At 50.9% G+C, this 16769-nt stretch overlaps 1 protein-coding gene across 4 annotated transcripts; it reads right to left on the bottom strand.

Moving 5' to 3' along the window:
• Positions 1–497: 497 nt before the first annotated feature.
• Hmgcl (3-hydroxy-3-methylglutaryl-Coenzyme A lyase) lies at positions 498–16718 on the bottom strand. Of its 4 annotated transcripts, none has more exons than NM_001357530.1 (10): positions 14319–15760; positions 12533–12616; positions 10688–10795; positions 9733–9877; positions 9214–9309; positions 7431–7579; positions 4380–4443; positions 3001–3189; positions 2258–2383; positions 498–1057 (listed from the first exon to the last, which is right to left on the bottom strand). In NM_001357530.1, the coding sequence occupies exons 4-10, from the start codon at positions 9775–9777 to the stop codon at positions 956–958; spliced, it is 771 nt and encodes a 256-aa protein (NP_001344459.1). In that variant the 5' UTR covers positions 9778–9877; positions 10688–10795; positions 12533–12616; positions 14319–15760; the 3' UTR covers positions 498–955. The 4 variants fall into 4 exon arrangements, with proteins under 4 accessions (NP_001344459.1, NP_032280.2, NP_001344458.1 ...); XM_006538564.4 differs by lacking the exon at positions 14319–15760 and adding an exon at positions 16626–16718 and having other exon boundaries at positions 551–1057; NM_008254.3 differs by lacking the exons at positions 9733–9877; positions 14319–15760 and adding an exon at positions 16626–16718.
• Positions 16719–16769: the final 51 nt, after the last annotated feature.

The raw sequence follows: 16769 nt of genomic DNA, 5'->3' as shown, positions 1-16769 counted from the left end.
ACATACCTACCGCCTCTCATTACATAGGATGCCATGCCCGCTTCTGACCTCCGTTGCACATACCATACATAGCTGGCATTCTCTCACAAATACATAAATGAAGCTAAATCTTTCCTGGTAGTACAGGTCTTCAGGCCCAGCAGAATTTCAGTGAGTTTATGAAAAGGGAAGCTGAAGATAGCTAGCGCGTGAATAAATAATAATAATAATAATAATAATAATACTGTCAAGTTGACCATTGTGGAAGTTTGTTATCTCACTGGAAGCAGATACAGATGGATCCCTGGGGTTCACTGGCCAGCCAGCCTAGTCTCCTTAGCTAGTTCCAGACCAGTAAGAGATCTATCTTCCTGATCTATCTTCCTGCTCTGGAAACAGGCACGTTCTCAGAAGCGAGTCCTAGGGTGTTCCCCACAGCAATGATTTCCAGTCAGTGGTCTGGGGGCTTGGGTGTGGCGATGGAAGAGATCCAAAGATGAACCAGCCACAAAACCTTCCCTCTTCCCTCAGAGCAATTTTACTCCTCCACCCATAAACACACGTTTGAATGTTATATTAGAAAATTAAACCTTTAATTACATAAGCTGTTTTCAAAAAAATCACACACAGAGTGGAGATTTCGTTGGCAGATGACCACAGATGCAGATCAACCCCCACCATTCCAGCAAATGCTCTGCTGGCATAAGGGGAAACTGCTCTCTGTCCTCAGAGGTAGAACAAAGGCCCTGCGGCGGTGGACATCAGCTCTGTTGGCAGGCAGACTCACCCAGGGCCATCCCAAGCAAGTGCTTAGGCACAGCTCTGGGGAGCTGGCCCAGGCCAGGCAGCTCTAGCCCTTATCATCAGGGACAGGGACCTCTGTGATGCCGGCTCATTTGCTCTCATTCCATCTCTTCATCCAGGAATCATTGTATACACCCAATTCCCTCCGTTCTGGTTCAGGCGAACGAGGGTCTCAGAGCTTGCAGGTGGCCTGTGCCACTTTGGAACTAGTTTTTCTGTTAAGGGCTTGACAGATGAAGTCCCCAGCTTCTAGAAGTTTCTGGAGGTTCACACCCTTGAAGAAGTAAGGAATAAAGTAAGGCAAACAGACCATAGACAGCTGTTGACATGGGAAGGGGAAGATGACAGCAAACAGGCCCCTCCTGCAACAGTTGTGACCACTGTCTGGGGCTGTCTCCAGCAGGCGGTTTGTGGAAGGGACCTTATTAGTGGTGTCCCATCTCCATGTTCAGGGTCCAGCCTGCCCCACAGGAACTGTGATGTCCATTCGTTGGCCTTTGTGTCTCTTTCCCTGTGCTGAGACTGTCCCCAGACCATTGCTAATGCTAGAGAAGGTCTCACCTACTAGACCACTCCCTCACCCAACTCGACTGTAACAGTAAGTCCAATCTGCTAGCCGGCCATTACTGAGTGCCAAGCACGCTACAGTTTCTTCTGATGCTACAGATTGGTCCAGGGTGTCTCCACTGACCTATGCTTCTGGCCATGCGTTTTCTTAATCCTGTGACAGTGGAGAGCACACGCACCGTTGTTACTCGGGTTTACAGAGATGAAATACTTGGAAGTCGAGCAGCCGGGGTGGAAGAGATCTGGGCTTTCAACCATCAGACCTCAAAGCTGAGATGTAGTGTGACCTCTGTGCCACCACCGAGGTCCCACAGAGTCCAGTGGAGCCCTGTGTGGCTAATTTCACAGTGTGCCCTTGTTCATAGAGAAAACAGTCTGGGGGAAGTGACTCACTGCAGGTCACAAAGCTGCCCCCTCTTAGGGCTCCTTCCACTTTCTGGGGGCCTCCTGCGACTGAAGTGTGGATGTCACCCTGGGATCTTGGCCTCCTATGCTCATGATCATATCCAAGCAGACCAACCTCTCTTCTGCCACGCTGCTTCCTCTCTGTTTCCTCTGCCGGAGACCTCTCTCTTCATTCCCTTTTTTGGTTGGCTCATTCTCACCCTTGGGGTCTTAATCTCCTCCCTCTAAGGCCACCAACAGAGCCTCTCCTGCTCAGGCCCTTGTCTACTGGTTATTAATACACACACCCCAGGCTGCTCTGTCAGGACTTCAAACCCCACAAGGGCTCCTACTCCAGATTGCTCACTCTCACCTCTCCTAGATAACTCTCAGAAACAGAAAGCTTCCACAAGCCCTGCTTAAGCTCCATCAACCCTAAGCATGCCGGGCACATCAGTCCATGGACTCTAGGTAAGCCCTGGGTAGTTGAGGGATGTCACCACCAGGGGGCAGGCTGGCTTACCGTGTGAATCCCTAAGCCATTCAGCATGTAGACCAGGTCCTCAGTAGCCAAGTTCCCTGATGCCCCTTTTGCATAGGGACAGCCTCCAAGTCCTGCCACAGAGGAGTCCACAACACTCACACCCATCTGGAAACATAAAGACGGTGAATGGCGGCTGTTGCCTGAGGAGCCGCCTCCTACACCTCCTGCCCCAATGTCAGAGGAACCCACTGAGGGTCAGAGCTTCTCTCCCTGGAACACAGTCTCCTCTGTGGCACTGCTCTCCCTGCTGGAGGACTTCCTCTACCCCTTTATGGTTGGCTCCTGACTCAATTTCACCCTTTGGGGCTCTCCTCAGAGAGGCTCGCTCCTCCGGGCCACCAGTCTAGCCCCTCCAGTCCCAGAGTGGTAGATCCTAGGTACAGCTCTTTTGGGGGGCTTTATTTTGAATAGTGTCAAAGAAATGAGAGGTTGGAGAATTCTCAGAAGGATTTGTAATGGGCCAGCAAGATGGCTCAGAGGGTAAAGGTGCTTGCCCCCAAACCCGATAACCTGAGGTTAATCCCCAGGCCTTACATGGTGGAAGGGAAGGACCAACTCTAAGTCTCTCAGTTATGTTCTGTGGGAAGCCATTCCCTTAACCTGTGTGTGCCGCCATCTGTGGCCTCATAGACATCTGCCTCAATACTTTATTAATAAATACGATGAAATGGTACTTCCCTGCCCCATGCCCTCTGGGAATATGGGCGCACGGCTTTCATTACCTGCAGGGCCACCAAGGTGTTGGCCAGAGCTTGACCATAGGTATCATGGCAGTGGACAGCCAATGCTGTCACAGGCACTTCATGCATGACAGCAGTCAGCATGTCTTTCATGAGTCCTGGGGTACCTACGCCGATGGTGTCCCCAAGGGAGATCTCATAGCAGCCCATCGAGTACAACTTCTTGGCAACCTGGAGAAGTAAGCAGATACTTAATAGAGGAGCCCAGAGCCACCAGCATGTGACACTGGGGCTCTGAAGCAGGGACTCTGCCCATCAGAGGCGCTGTGTTCCTCTTGGACTCTACCCCGACAGTTTCAGTGGAAGGGACCAGCATTACCCAGTGGCTGCAAGACTGCGCTCCAGAACCAGCCAGCACCTCCAGCAGCCCCAGCCTCAGCCCATTTCCTTCTTCCCCATGCTGACTGGAATCAGAAGCCCGTCCTCCAGAGGGAGGTGGATCTGTGATCTGTAGGTCTAAGGTACTAGTTTGATACTTCAGGAAACACAGGGACTATGTAACTCTTTGGAAGCTCATTTGCAATTGGCTGGCTCACTGCAAATCCTAAACTGCCAACTGCTCCCTCATCCCCATGCCTGGCCTGAATGACAAAGATGACCATCCTGATAAATGACCAGGTGATGTACCACCCTCCACCCCTGCCCATGTGCCTATCAGGTGACAGTAATGGCAGGGCCCTGAGCCCATGTTCCAGTCCGCACTCTGCTGTTCACTGGCTACCTGCTTTGGGAGGTATAGCTTCTGTGAGCTTCAATTTCTGCTTCTAGAGACTGGTGATGGGCTATAGGGAGGTAGCCATGGGGGTGGGGTGCACAGACCAGGGCACAGCAGCCACCCGCCATTCCTCTACCTGGATGCCACATGGTATTGGGGAGAAAGAAAAAGGATTCCATGGGACACAATGGGCTGAGACCCAATCTGCCATCTGTACCCAGGGTGGCGAGTGACTTACTTCCTCAACTATACATGGAAGAGCAGCATTAAGTCAGCAGCGGGGTTTTCTGGATGAAATGGCCCAGGTTCCTCACACTCAGTCCCTATGCTGGGTCTTCCTCCGTGGAGCCCGGGTTGCTAGTCAAGAGGATGAGTGCGCTCTCTAAGCTACTCCAGGGGAGCTGGGGTTCCTGGGGACTACCACACTGGAGATGACGCCTTAGCTGATGAGACTGGAAGCTGGGCTGGGGCTTTCAGGTGGGCTAGAGACCTGCCACGGAGGTAGCCTGTGGGGCAGCTGGGCTGGGCTCGCAGTATATGAGTGAGTGTGTGTTCTTCTGGGAAAGGGAGGGGAGCTGCGCCTGCGCCTGCGCGTGCAGGGTAGCAAGGAAGTTACCCTCACAAGACCTGGCCCCACTGCACACACCTCAGCAACTTTAGCCGGGGAGACCTTCCCCTCGTAGGGGCATCCGAGGGCACAGGAGACATACCTGTGAAAAAGGGGGAGGAACGCATCAGTGTCCCCATTGCCAATAGAAGGGCTGGTGACCATTTGACCCACATCCCTGGTGAGCCCACAGTAAACATGAAGCAGAGCAGGAGGCCCAGTGCTGGGTGAAAGGTCGGCTCTGCGTGGGGAAAAGGCTCTTTGCCCTACTTCTGGGCAGAAGCAGAGAGGACCGGCAGGGAAGGTGGGGCTTAGAGGCCACTGGACCGGAAGCAGGGCTGCAGGTGGCTGAGAATTCCCAAGAGGAACAAGGAAGCAGACTGGAGCTGAGTGTCTGGAGGGGGCGCCCCTTGGGGTGGGAGTGGGGGAACAGTATTCAGGTCAGTAATGCCAGCGTGAACACACAGGCTCCAGGGCCTGATGTCTCACCAGCTTTGATATTTACTGAGATGAAGAGGATGTGCCAGGCACTGGACACAGAGCAGTGGGAGGACCCTAACCTGCAGGAGCTCATTCAAGTCAGGAAGATGGTAAATATGACCTCAGTCACGTTAGGAGGGGAGAGAATTCCAGAAAGAGATGAGCTGTGAAGGGAGCAGTGGGGGATGGGGAGTTGTGGGGAGAGGCAGAGGCGGCTAGCATGGCAAGGGTTAGTGAGGCAGACCTCCCTGAGGGCATGGGGACTTCAGAGGGAAGATCTTCCAAAGGTGTGTTCCAGTCAGGGTCAGGGTCTGGCATGCTCGGGACAGAGCAAAGGACAGACTAAGGCCTGGGGACAGTCGGGGCAAGGAAGTATGACATGAGGCAGGAGGGGCGCCCAGACTGACTGTGACAATCATGTAGAGTCTGCTGTCACCACCTGTTGGCACTGGGGCAGCTTTAGTTATGCTGAGGGTGAAAATTCAAGCCTGCAATCCTAGCCCTTGGAAGGCAGAGGCAGGAGGATTGCCAACTTCCGTTACAAAATGAGTTCCTAGTCAACATGAACCTAAAGAATGAAATGGTACCCAGGCAGTGGTTCCCAGATGTACACCTTTGATCCCAGCCCTCAGGAGGCAAAGACAGATGGATCTGTGAGTTCCAGGCCAGCCTGGTCTACAGAGTGTGTTCTAGGATAGCCAGGGCTACACAGAGGCAACCAGTCTCAACAAACAAACAAAACCCTAAACAAAACACCTCATGGAAACAAAAATTCTATATATTAAAAAATGGAGCCGTGCGTCGTGGCACACACCTTTAGTGCCAGCACCTGAGAGGCAAACGCAGAGGCAGGTGGATCTCTGTGAGTTCCAGGCCAGCCAGGGTTACAGAGAAAGACCCTGCCTCAGTAAATAGATAAATAAAGCTTAAGAAATAAAATAAAGGGGCTGGAGAGATGGTTCAGCGGTTAAGAGCACTGACTGCTCTTCCAAAGGTCCTGAGTTCAAATCCCAGCAACCACATGGTGGCTCACAACCATCTGTAACGGGATCTGATGGCCTCTTCTGGGGTGTCTGAAGACAGTTACAGTGTACTTATGTATAATAATAAAGAAATCTTTCTTTTTTTTTTTTTTTTTTTTTTTTTTTTTTTTTTTTTTTGGTTTTTTGAGACAGGGTTTCTCTGTATAGCCCTGGCTGTTCTGGAACTCACTTTGTAGACCAGACTGGCCTCAAACTCAGAAATCCGCCTGCCTCTGCCTCTAAATAAATCTTTAAAATAAAACAATAAATAAAAAGAGATTCAGTAAATGTTTGCTGGATCAACATTTCCACAACCTCCGTGTGCGTTCCACCTGCATTTGCTGTTTAGTTCTTTCTCCAAACATTGCTAAGCAAGGAAAGGTGGTACAGGGGCACACCTCTGATCCTAGCAGTTGGGAGGCAGAGGCTGGGGATCTCTGTGAGGTCCAGGATAGCGGGCTACATAGCTACATAGTGATATCCTGTCTGGGGAGGGGGCGTGGGGAATTTACCAAGCCCGAGCACAGGCCTGGGAGCTGGGGGGCACACGACGGAGAACCAGCTTCCCTGTCCTCCACCTGCTCATCAGGTCTCTGTGCAGCCTTTGATGGGGCAGCATCACCCAGGGATGTGGGAAGTGGGCCTTCCCCAGGCCAGAGCACAGTGGTGAGGGAGGCTGAGGAGCTAAACAGCTTAGTGTTTCAGGGCAACGGAAGACTTTGGCCCCCAAGGAGGGGCGCTGTCTCCTGCTGAGAGACAAAGAAAAGCAAGAGGAGCTGATGTGCAAGGAGGACCCTGCAGGAGCTGAGAGGCAGAGCAGAGGAGAAGCACTGTGCCTGTGGGGAGCGAGTGCAAAGGCCCTGGGACAGGGGCAGGGGCAGAGGGAGAAGGATGGGCAGGGACAGAGGGAGAGACAGGGGCAGGGGCAGAGGGAGAGACAGGGGCAGGGGCAGGGACAGAGGGAGAGACAGGGGCAGGGGCAGGGGCAGAGGCAGAGGCAGAGGCAGAGGGAGAGGCAGAGGGAGAGAGAGAGAGAGAGAGAGAGAGAGAGAGAGAGAGAGAGAGAGAGAGAGAGAGAGAGAGAGAGAGAACGCTGCAGAGGGCAGAGATGCCGCACACAGAGCCCTGAAAATCACAGTGAGAGCGATCACTCAGCGTGGACATAGCTCAGTGGTAGCAGACTCACGTGTTACAAAACCTCATCGGGGCTGGGCTTCATGCCCAGCACGGCATTCTGCTGTTTGTCTGTCTGTGCTTGTTTGTTTTGAGACACGTTTAAAGCCACAGGCTACCAGTTCCCATGCTGCCGGGCCTGGCTTCCCAGCAGGGTTGGGCATGGTGGCACACAACATTCCAGACTTAAGGCAGGGTCAGCTGGATGTCTGTGAGTTCCAGGCTGGCTTGACCTACACTTGGTCAGTCAACACTGTATGTCTGAGAGAAAGCCCGGCTCATCTGACCACATGCACTTGGAGAAAGGTTCCCAGGAGTAGAGCTTGGGACACCCAGCCCGAGGGAGAGAGACCGACCGGCAGGTGGGGGAATCCACCTACACTCTACAAGGGTCCCGAGAAAGGGGCTCACTCACCCTCTCACAGAGATGCTGGCGGCCTGGGCCGCCTGCATGACTCCAGCAAAGCGCTGGAAACTCTCCTCTATAGAGCAGTTCGCGTTCTTCCGGGTGAAGAGCTCAGACACAGCACCGAAGACGCTCACTTCCTTGGCACCCGCAGCTACCTGCCAATACCCAGTGAATACCTTTAGCACTTTGCTCCTGGAGAAAGTGGTCACTGGCAAAAATATTTTTTATGGCAAGTTTTACAGTTTTATAACTTTCATAGGCTGAACATACATACATACATACATACACATATACATATATACACTTTAGGAAATAAGGTGGGGCAGGCAAGATGGCTCAGCAGGCAAAAGGTATATACCATCAAGCCTAATGATATGAGTTCAATTCCCCAGGACCCACATGGTAGGAAGGAGAGAATCAAATCACACAAGTAAATAAATTAAATAATAATAAACAAAACATGTGGACGTCCCAGTCCCTAGTTCCCCAGACCATGTTACCTACTTGGGAACAGGGTCATTGAAAATGTAGCTGGATAAATTAGACCACACCGGAGCAGAGTATCCCTAACCCAGAATGACTGGTGTCCTTCAAAGATGGCTGTGTGAAGTACTGAGACATGAAAGGCCACGTGAGGTGGAGGCAGGCACTGGAGTGAGGCACGTACAAACCCAGCAATAGCAAGGCTAACCGCGCATCCCTAGTTACTACAGGATACGTGGCTCTCTGGAGGCCTCAGACGCAGCCAACACTCCTGACCTCTGGAACGTGAGGCAGCAGAGCAATTCTGTGATGGCTTGCACTACTTTCTCAAGCAGCCCTCGGAACTGCTTATACCTCAAAACAGAGCACACCTTTCATCCCAGCACTCAGGAGGCAGAGGCAGGTGGATGTCCGTGAGTCCGAGGCCAGCCTGGTCTACAGAGGGAGTTCTAGCACAGCCAGGGCTACACAGAGAAACCTTGTCTCAAAAACAAAACAAAACAAAACAAAACCCAAAACCCAAAAAACTAACAACCAAAACAAAAACAAGGCTGGAGAGCAGCGCTGGGCTGAAGTGTTCCCCTCGTGAGCATGAGGCTCTCCATCTGAGATACCAGACACCCATCAAGTCTGCCACTGTAAACCTGGGTGTGTGTGTGGGGGGGGGTCACTCATGAAATAAGTTTATGTCAAATCACACCATCAACCTCTCCAGAAGCTAACTACTGTCCCCACACAGCTGCTAACTACTGTCCCCACACGGCTGCTGACTACTGTCTGCAATTCCAGTTCCAAGGATCTTATGCCCTCTTGTGGTCTCTGCAGGTACTGCATGCACAGGGCACTGCATGCACAGGGCACAAACAAAACAAACAAAACAACAACAACAACAACAACAAAAACCGCTATAGTACACATAAAGTAAAAACTAAAACAACAACAACAACAACAACAACAAAACCAAAGTGGGTGATCCCAGGCCTTGGTGTTTTTTTTTTTATCAGGCCTTGTCTCTCAGCTATTACTAAACATTGATTATGGGAGCATCCACTTAGTGGTAAAGTGCTGCTATCGTTCGTGGCTCAGAGGCAGAACTGACTGAGGTTAAGCAATTCATCAAGACAACAGAGGAGTGAGTGACAGGGCTGAACTCCCCCCTCCCCCAAACCCTCCAGCCCCACCCCCAGCCCCAGTCTGATGGTATTCAGCCCCACTGGTGGCAGGCTGTTCAGAGGGACATCCCAGGACAAGGCAGGGACTGGTAACCATCAGTCTCTCTCAGGGGCCTCGCCAGTCAACCTCTTACCGCTTCCTCAAAGCCTTTCATGTTTGGAGTCAGGACTGGGTAGTTGATGCCGGGAAACTTCTGAATGCCCTTCAAGACGTCAGAGTGGTCAGCCATCTGGGAGCCGAAGAAGCCAAGAGCTCAGCGGGAGAAAAAACCTCCTCACTACTGAATCTTTTGTCTCCAATACTTTTCTTTTATTATTATTATTATTATTATTATTATTATTATTATTATTATTTATTTATTTATTTATTATATGTAAGTACACTGTAGCTGTCTTCAGACACTCCAGAAGAGGGTGTCAGATCTCATTACAGATGGTTGTGAGCCACCATGTGGTTGCTGGGATTTGAACTTCGGACCTTTGGAAGAGCAGTCGGGTGCTCTTACCCACTGAGCCATCTCACCAGCCCCTCCAATACTTTTCTTATCTGCCTGACCAGAGAGGGGTCAGGGGACATCCTGGTCAGCGTGATCTTGGCAGCTCCTGTGTCAGTACTGCCACCTCTGAGGTACCTGCAGTCACAAGCCACTTACCAAGAACCTTCTCTGGTGGGGCCCTGGGCGCCACTCCTTCTGCATTGCCTGGTGCTATCAAAGGGATTGTTTGCTATGAAACAGCAATTCTGGGATGGTTTGTATATGCTCGGCCCAGGGAGTGGTGCTGTTAAAAGGTGTGGCCCTGTTGGAATAGGTGTGTCACTATGGGTGTGGTCTATAAGACCCTCATTCTAGCTGCCTGGAAGTCAATATTCTGTTAGCAGCCTTCAGATGAAGATGTAGAACTCTCAGCTCCTCCTGCACCATGCCTGCCTGGATGCTGCCATGCTCCTGCCTTGATGATAATGAACTGACCCTCTGAACCTGTAAGCCAGCCCCAATGAAATGTTGTCCTTTATAAGAGTTGCCTTGGGCCAGGCAGTGGTGCTGCACGCCTTTAATCCCAGCACTTGGGAGGCAGAGGCAGGCGGATTTCTGGGTTCGAGGCCAGCCTGGTCTACAAAGTGAGTTCCAGGATAGCCAGAGCTATACAGAGAAACCTTATCTCAAAAAACCAAAACCAAAAAAAAAAAAAAAAAAAAAAAGAGTTGCCTTGGTCATGGTGTCTGTTCATAGCAGCAAAACCCTAACTAAGACAAATTTTCGCTCTCCCCTTTACAAACACAGATAGTGCAGATCACCAGCATCCTATATTCTCAGAGCTAGGAGAGACCTCAGAGGCCATCTCTAACTGAAGAGGGCAAAGGCCTCACTAAGCAAGAGCTCCAGTAAGCCAGGTCAGAGCCCAGAATGAATCAAAGCCCATGGCTCCCAGGTCGAGTTCTTCCCATGCTACACAGTGCTCAGATTCACCTGAGAGCCCTCAAGCCAGGGACATGGAAAGCTACGCTTCCAGAGGCTACAAGAGCAAATGGGACACTTCCCTCCCTCCCTCCCACCTGGAACAGGCTCCTCCCACCTGGAAGAGGCTCCTCCCAGAGCCTGGGCTCACCTGTGGCACCCACTTGGGAGAAACAAAGCTGGTGGCCTCGATCACGGGGAGCCCTGCTTCGGAAAGCATGTCGATCAGCCTGATCTTCACTGGGGTGGGTACAATACTCTGTGGTAGACAGAAACCCAGAAAAGGAAGTCAGCCACACTGGTAACGAAAGGCAGCCGTGGTCGTTGGCCAGCGCCTCAGCCCAAGCCTAGGCTCCTCACTGACTTCAGCCACTAACGCGAGCTTACACGTGGTCTCCAAGCTCTACGACCCGTGTCTCCTGGCACAGAAGCCTGCTCACTCGAGGCGTTCATATTTACACGGAAGCCCCCTTTTCTCCCTATGCAGACGCATCCATAGTTCAGTGTGTTAGTCTAGGACCCCATCATTAACTGAGAACCATGTGCCTTGGCTGGAGATGAATCACCACAGCTGTCTGTGTGCTGTGGGATGGACCCCCAAGTGCCACACCCTCCCCTTCTCTCTCCTCAAAGCTCCTTTCCATTCCTTCCCTATATCTGGTGACTCAGCGGAGCCTCTGGGTTCCTTTCTAATCACCCCGAAGGTCCCAGGTGTGCTAGGGCATGGTTTCCCCCGGTCAACTCGCCCTATGTTGGAAGCATCCTTACTTTCCTGCCCAAAAGTCTCCCATGAGGGGCTGGAGCATGAGGACTGGCTCAGCTCATCAGTAAAGAGTCCTTTCTGTTTTCCAGAGAATCCTTTCTCAGTTCCCAGTACTCATGCTGGGCAACTCACATATGTCCTTGAACTCCAACAGCTCCAGGAGACCCAATGCCCCCTACTGGCCTCTGTAGGCACTGCATGCATGTGGCAGATATACACAGGTACACACATACAGACAAAAAATTCAAAATAAACCTTAAGGTAGGTGGTGGTGGTGGCACATGCTTTTAATCCCAGCACTCAGAAGGCAGGGGCAAGTGGATCTCTGTGAATCTGAGGCCAGCCTGGTCTACAGAGCGAGTTCCAGGACAGTCAGGGCTACACAGAGAAACCCTGTCTCAAAACAACAACAACACTAATAAATAATAATGATAATAATAATGCCTTTCATGACTCCTTGGTACCAGCCAGTTGGATTACGTTACGTGTCTTAATGGTTCTAGGTCGGCATCGTGAGGCCTTCCCGTCATGCTCCCTGGGACTGGAGTTACAGATAAGTCACCATATAGGTACAGGGAATTGAACCCTGGTCCTCTGAGCAGGAAGTGCTCTTAACCATTGAGTCATGTCTCCAGCCCCATCGCTAGCCACATTCAAGTGCTCACAAGCCACATATATTCTATACATATATTAAGGCTGTGTGAGCCACATCAAGGTCACCCTTGGCTACATGAGTGCTATGTCCACAGGTTTAGAACACCTTAAAAGAAAAGATATATTTATTTTATGTATGTGAATACACAGTTGCTCTCTTCAGACACACCAGAAGAGGGCATCAGATCCCATTATGGATGGTTGTGAGCCACCATGTGGTTGCTGGGAATTGAACTCAGGACCTCTGGAAGAGCAGTCAGTGAGCTTAACAGCTGAGCCATCTCTCCAGCCCTAGAACACTTTTTTAAAGAAAGTTTTATATTCCTTTCTAAGTAAATACTTCTACATATATATAAGCCTTTTATGTTTCTTCTACATAGGGGTAAGACTGAGTATATATTTTGTTTTTCAGTCTTGAGCCACTTGATATACTTATTATTATAAGATTATATTATTACAATATTATATAATATTAACATCTGTATAATATTCCAGGTTAACAAAGTCCATAATGTATCTGACCCAACTTCCCTGGAATGCTCAGAACAGAGGCACGAGGCATCCTTTCCCCCTCCTTACCTTTTCATTCTGCAGCCCATCTCGGGGACCGACTTCCACGATCTTCACCTGCTTTGGCAAAGTGCCCATGGAGGAGGTGCTCACCTTTGGTTTAAATGAGGAAACCCAAGTGTCAGGCGTTAGCATAGGACAACACAGAAAGCACTGGTCTCTCTTTGCTACCACAGGCAGCTATGGTACCTCACATCTAGGCTCTTTCAATCTTAAGATAAAAAAGCAAACTGCTTTGAACAGGAATAAGCAAGGAAGCTGTGCTCCCAGCCCAGCCGGGTCCTCCTCTGGTCCAGACCCACCTCCCCTGCCCCCCCACCCCCTTGGCTCCGTTTGTACATCAGTCATTCAGCAGTCCCCAGACTTCCACACTGTCCTCTCACTCACTTGATCCCATCCTGCCTATCTCTGCAGAAGGTAGCGCGTATGCACATCCACACGTATACACTGCTGCTCAGCTGGAATCTGACTCACCCCTTCCTCCCCCTTGTCATCCTGCCTGAGAGGCTCTGCAGAGTTCAGTGCTGGCTGACCTCATCACTCACCCCTACTGTTCCACCCCCTTCCACCCTCTGCCCACGCTTGCTATGCTGCAGCCCAGCAGGCCTGACCTAGATCCCCTCAATCGTTCAGTCAGTCAGAAAGCCTTCCTCCCACCAGCCTTGGCAGAGCTATTTTTTTATTAATTTTTTTCGAGAAAGGGTTTCTTTGTGTAGCCCTGGCTGTCCTGGGACTCACTTTGTAGACCAGGCTGGCCTCGAACTCAGAAATCCGCCTGCCTCTGCCTCCCAAGTGCTGGGATTAAAGGCGTGCGCCACCACCACCTGGCACAGAAGAGCTATTAACCCACCATCTTGGGTCCTTTGTATTTCTCCAGACTACAACTATTTCCTTCCATATACGCTCAGGGAGAGGAAGCTCTCTCTACTCCATCTCATCCTGACTGGCTCTGTGCCTGGCAACACGCTCAGTAACGTTACAGGCACAGCGGATAATGAACAAAGGGCACAGCTGTCCAGAGGACAGCAGTCACTGAGACCCAGGAGAAGTGAGCCTCAGATTCAGCATCAGTGATGGGATGCGGAGAAAGACTTGGCTATGTTAAGGCTTGTGTAAAGCCTGATTTGAAGCGAACGGCTCACAGGAGGGACAGTGGGTCTGAGAGAACACCCCCAGCAGTTGAAGAAAGTATTTCCCCCAAATTTTAAAGCTTTTAGTCTACTGTTGAGTCTCTCTCAGATCTTCCCCTACATCCTAAAGAAACTTGCACCGGGCAGTGGTGGTGCACGCCTTTAATCCCAGCACTTGGGAGGCAGAGGCAGGCGGATTTCTTGAGTTCGAGGCCAACCTGGTCTACAGAGTGAGTTCCAGGACAGCCAGGACTACACAGAGAAACCCTGCCTCAGAAAAACAAAAAACAAACAAACACCTTGCTTAATTATTTATGTGTATGGGTATTCTGCCTGCATTTTATGACACATGTGTGCATTGTCCTTTTAAGAAAACAGCATATCCCTTAAGACTGGAGTCACCGATGGTTGTGAGCCACCAGGTAGATTGTAGGAGTCAAGACCAGGTCCTCTGGAAGAGCAGCGATCATTTTAAAGCAGGGAGCCATCACTCCAGCCCTTCCCCCACACCCAGGTAAACATACTGCAATGGGTCAAAGAGAAAGATGCCATGCATGCCAAAGTTCTCCAAGCCCGTGAAGACCTTGAGGAAATCAACTGGAGCTCGCTTGTCAGCGCACCTGAAGCGGCTTTGGGTTTTAGCTGGAACAGTTTCTGACAAGCACCTGAATTACAAGAAGTCGGCAGGGCGCTGGAGAGGTGGCTCAGCAGTGAAGAGCACTGGCTGCTCTGCCGGAGGACCTGAGTTCAATTTCCAGCAACCACATAGCAGCTCACCGTTGTCTGGAATTCCAACTCAAGGATCCAACACCCTCACACAGACAGACAGACATGCAGGCAAACACCAATACACATAAAATTAAAAATTAATAATGACATTAATAATAATAATAATAATAATAATAATACAACCCAAGAAGTCGTCAAGCTGAGTGAAAGGTCCATATAACGACGTCTCCCTCCAACAGACTGTCAGACTAAAAAGACCTAAAACGCCCAGAGGGGCGCGAGTGTCACAGGTCAGGGACTGGATCTGTGCATTGCTCTTCCCAAGGCCCTGAGACATAGCAGAGGCTCAGTGAGTACACACTGAAGCAGAGCCTGCTTCCAACTTCCTTTTCTGGAACACAGTGAACTTAGTTCCACTTCCTCCAGCACACAGCTCTAAACACAACAACCCAGCCAGGTGTGGTGGCTCGCGGCCCGAGGCCTGAGGCCCAGCGCTTGGGAGATGGAAGCAGGGGGAATCAGAAGCTCATGGCTGCTTTCAAGTTGCTACACAGCAAACTTGAGGTCAGCCTGAGATATGTGAGAAATTTTTAAAAAGCCCAGGGTCGAAGAGATGGCTCCACAGAAGATCTGAGTAGGGTTCTCAGACCCAAGTCAGATAGCTCACCTGGTGGTGCATGCCTTTAATCCCTTTAATAATCCCAGGACTTGGGAGGCAGAGGCAAGTAGATCTCTGTGAGTTCAAAGCCAGCCTGGTCTACTAATTGAGTCCAGACAGCCAAGGATGAGTAAGCCTGCCTTTAAAAACCAAACCAAACCAAAAACGGAACAACCAAACCAAACCAAATGAAATAAAAGTGCCATCTTGTGCCATAAGACTCATGAGGGATCATTTCCTCACACTAGTTTGTAAAAATTATCCCTAGCTGGGCATGGTGGTCCATGCCTGTAAGCCCAGAGTCATAGCAGGCTCTGAGTTTGAAGCTAGCCTGGTCTATGTAGTGAATACCAAAGTTATATAGAAAGAAACTTTGTCTTAGATAGATAGATAGATAGATAGATAGATATTATGACCCACCATGTTACTTAATTCTCATTCTCTCCCCCTCTCCCCCTCGGGTTTATTTCCTTAACTTTTCACGTTGATATTTGCCTTTTCATTTGATCCCTGAGCAATCATTGGAAGTGGGTAGACTAAAGATGCAGAAGTGGCTTTCTTTTTCTTTCCCATTTTTTTTGTTTTTGTTTTTTTTTTTTTTTGTTTTTTTTTTGTTTTTGTTTCTTTCGACACAGGGTTTCTCTGTGTAGTCCTGGCTGTCCTGGAACTCGCTTTGTAGACCAGGCTCCCCTCGAACTCAGAAATCCGCCTGCCTCTGCCTCCCGAGTGCTGGGATTAAAGGCGTGAGCCACCATGCCCGGCCAGAAGTGGCTTTCTGGGCTTTCTGAGAGGCACCCACGAGCTGCAAGGAAAGTAGTTTTTCCAAGTGCTAATACAATGCCTAAACTCCCCAACATAAAATCGTAACAGCGCCATCACAGAGCTGAGGGTGTAGCAGTGACGCTGGCGCTGATCGCTCCTAAGTCCAACTCTCACAAAGCACCACCACCGACTGACTGGTCACTCACTAAATCATCCTGAGACTCTGCATTTTACGTATAAGCAAGCTGAGTACACACCTCTGTCACTCAGCCTAGAAAGTGGCAGATCACCCGGACACCAGTTTGCGGTTTAGCCAGCACAGCTCTTTTTGCCCCCCCCCCCTTCCTTCAAATAACTGCGCGTGGTCAGAATGCCAGGACCAAACATGCCCAAAGGACAGTTCTGAGGGAATCCCTGTCCGGCCCACGCGATCCAAGTTCTCCCCAGGCGTCCATAAAAGCAACAAGGGCCGAGTAAGGCGGCAGACAGGGATGCTTGTGTTTCCCACACTGAACACTGTTTTCCACTAATGAAGGGCCGGAGAGATCCGAAGCTCAAATAGGGGAAGGAGTCAGGGTCACCGTAAGGGAGGTAGGACGCCCAGGATGGTGTCCCCGGTCTCCACAGTCACAGCGGGTCGATTCTCTTCCCGCCGCCTCAGTTTCCCCGTTTCTTGCAATGGATCTGAGCCAGACCGGCTGGGTCCGGAACTCTCAAATCCTCCCGGCAACAGTCCCTCGAGCGGTCCCGCTCCTCCGCCTGTCACAGCAGCTGAGGAGGCCCGCCCGATCCCATGACTGTCACCCGCCTGGGGAGCACTTACAGCCCGGAGGGACGTCAAGCCCACCAGCCTCCGCGGGAAAGCCTTCCTCACTGACGCCATCTTCACTCCGGAGGCCAACCCACTGGGCACCACGTGACCGCCGATCCCTCTGTGGGCGTGGTTAGGGCCGGAGGCGGTGCATCG

The sequence above is a fragment of the Mus musculus genome, chromosome 4, assembly GCF_000001635.26.
Source record: "Mus musculus strain C57BL/6J chromosome 4, GRCm38.p6 C57BL/6J".
Classification (NCBI taxonomy): domain Eukaryota; kingdom Metazoa; phylum Chordata; class Mammalia; order Rodentia; family Muridae; genus Mus; species Mus musculus.
This window is presented reverse-complemented; position numbering and strand designations above follow the sequence as displayed.

Coding starts and splice junctions, on each gene's coding strand:
- Hmgcl (NM_008254.3), bottom strand. CDS start 16,685: ATGGCGTCAGTGAGGAAGGCTTTCCCGCGGAGGCTGGTGGGCTTGACG. Junction 12,617..16,625: donor GCTTGACGTCCCTCCGGGCT/GTAAGTGCTCCC, acceptor TTTAAACCAAAG/GTGAGCACCTCCTCCATGGG. Junction 7,580..9,213: donor TGAAAGGCTTTGAGGAAGCG/GTAAGAGGTTGA, acceptor GGGTATTGGCAG/GTAGCTGCGGGTGCCAAGGA.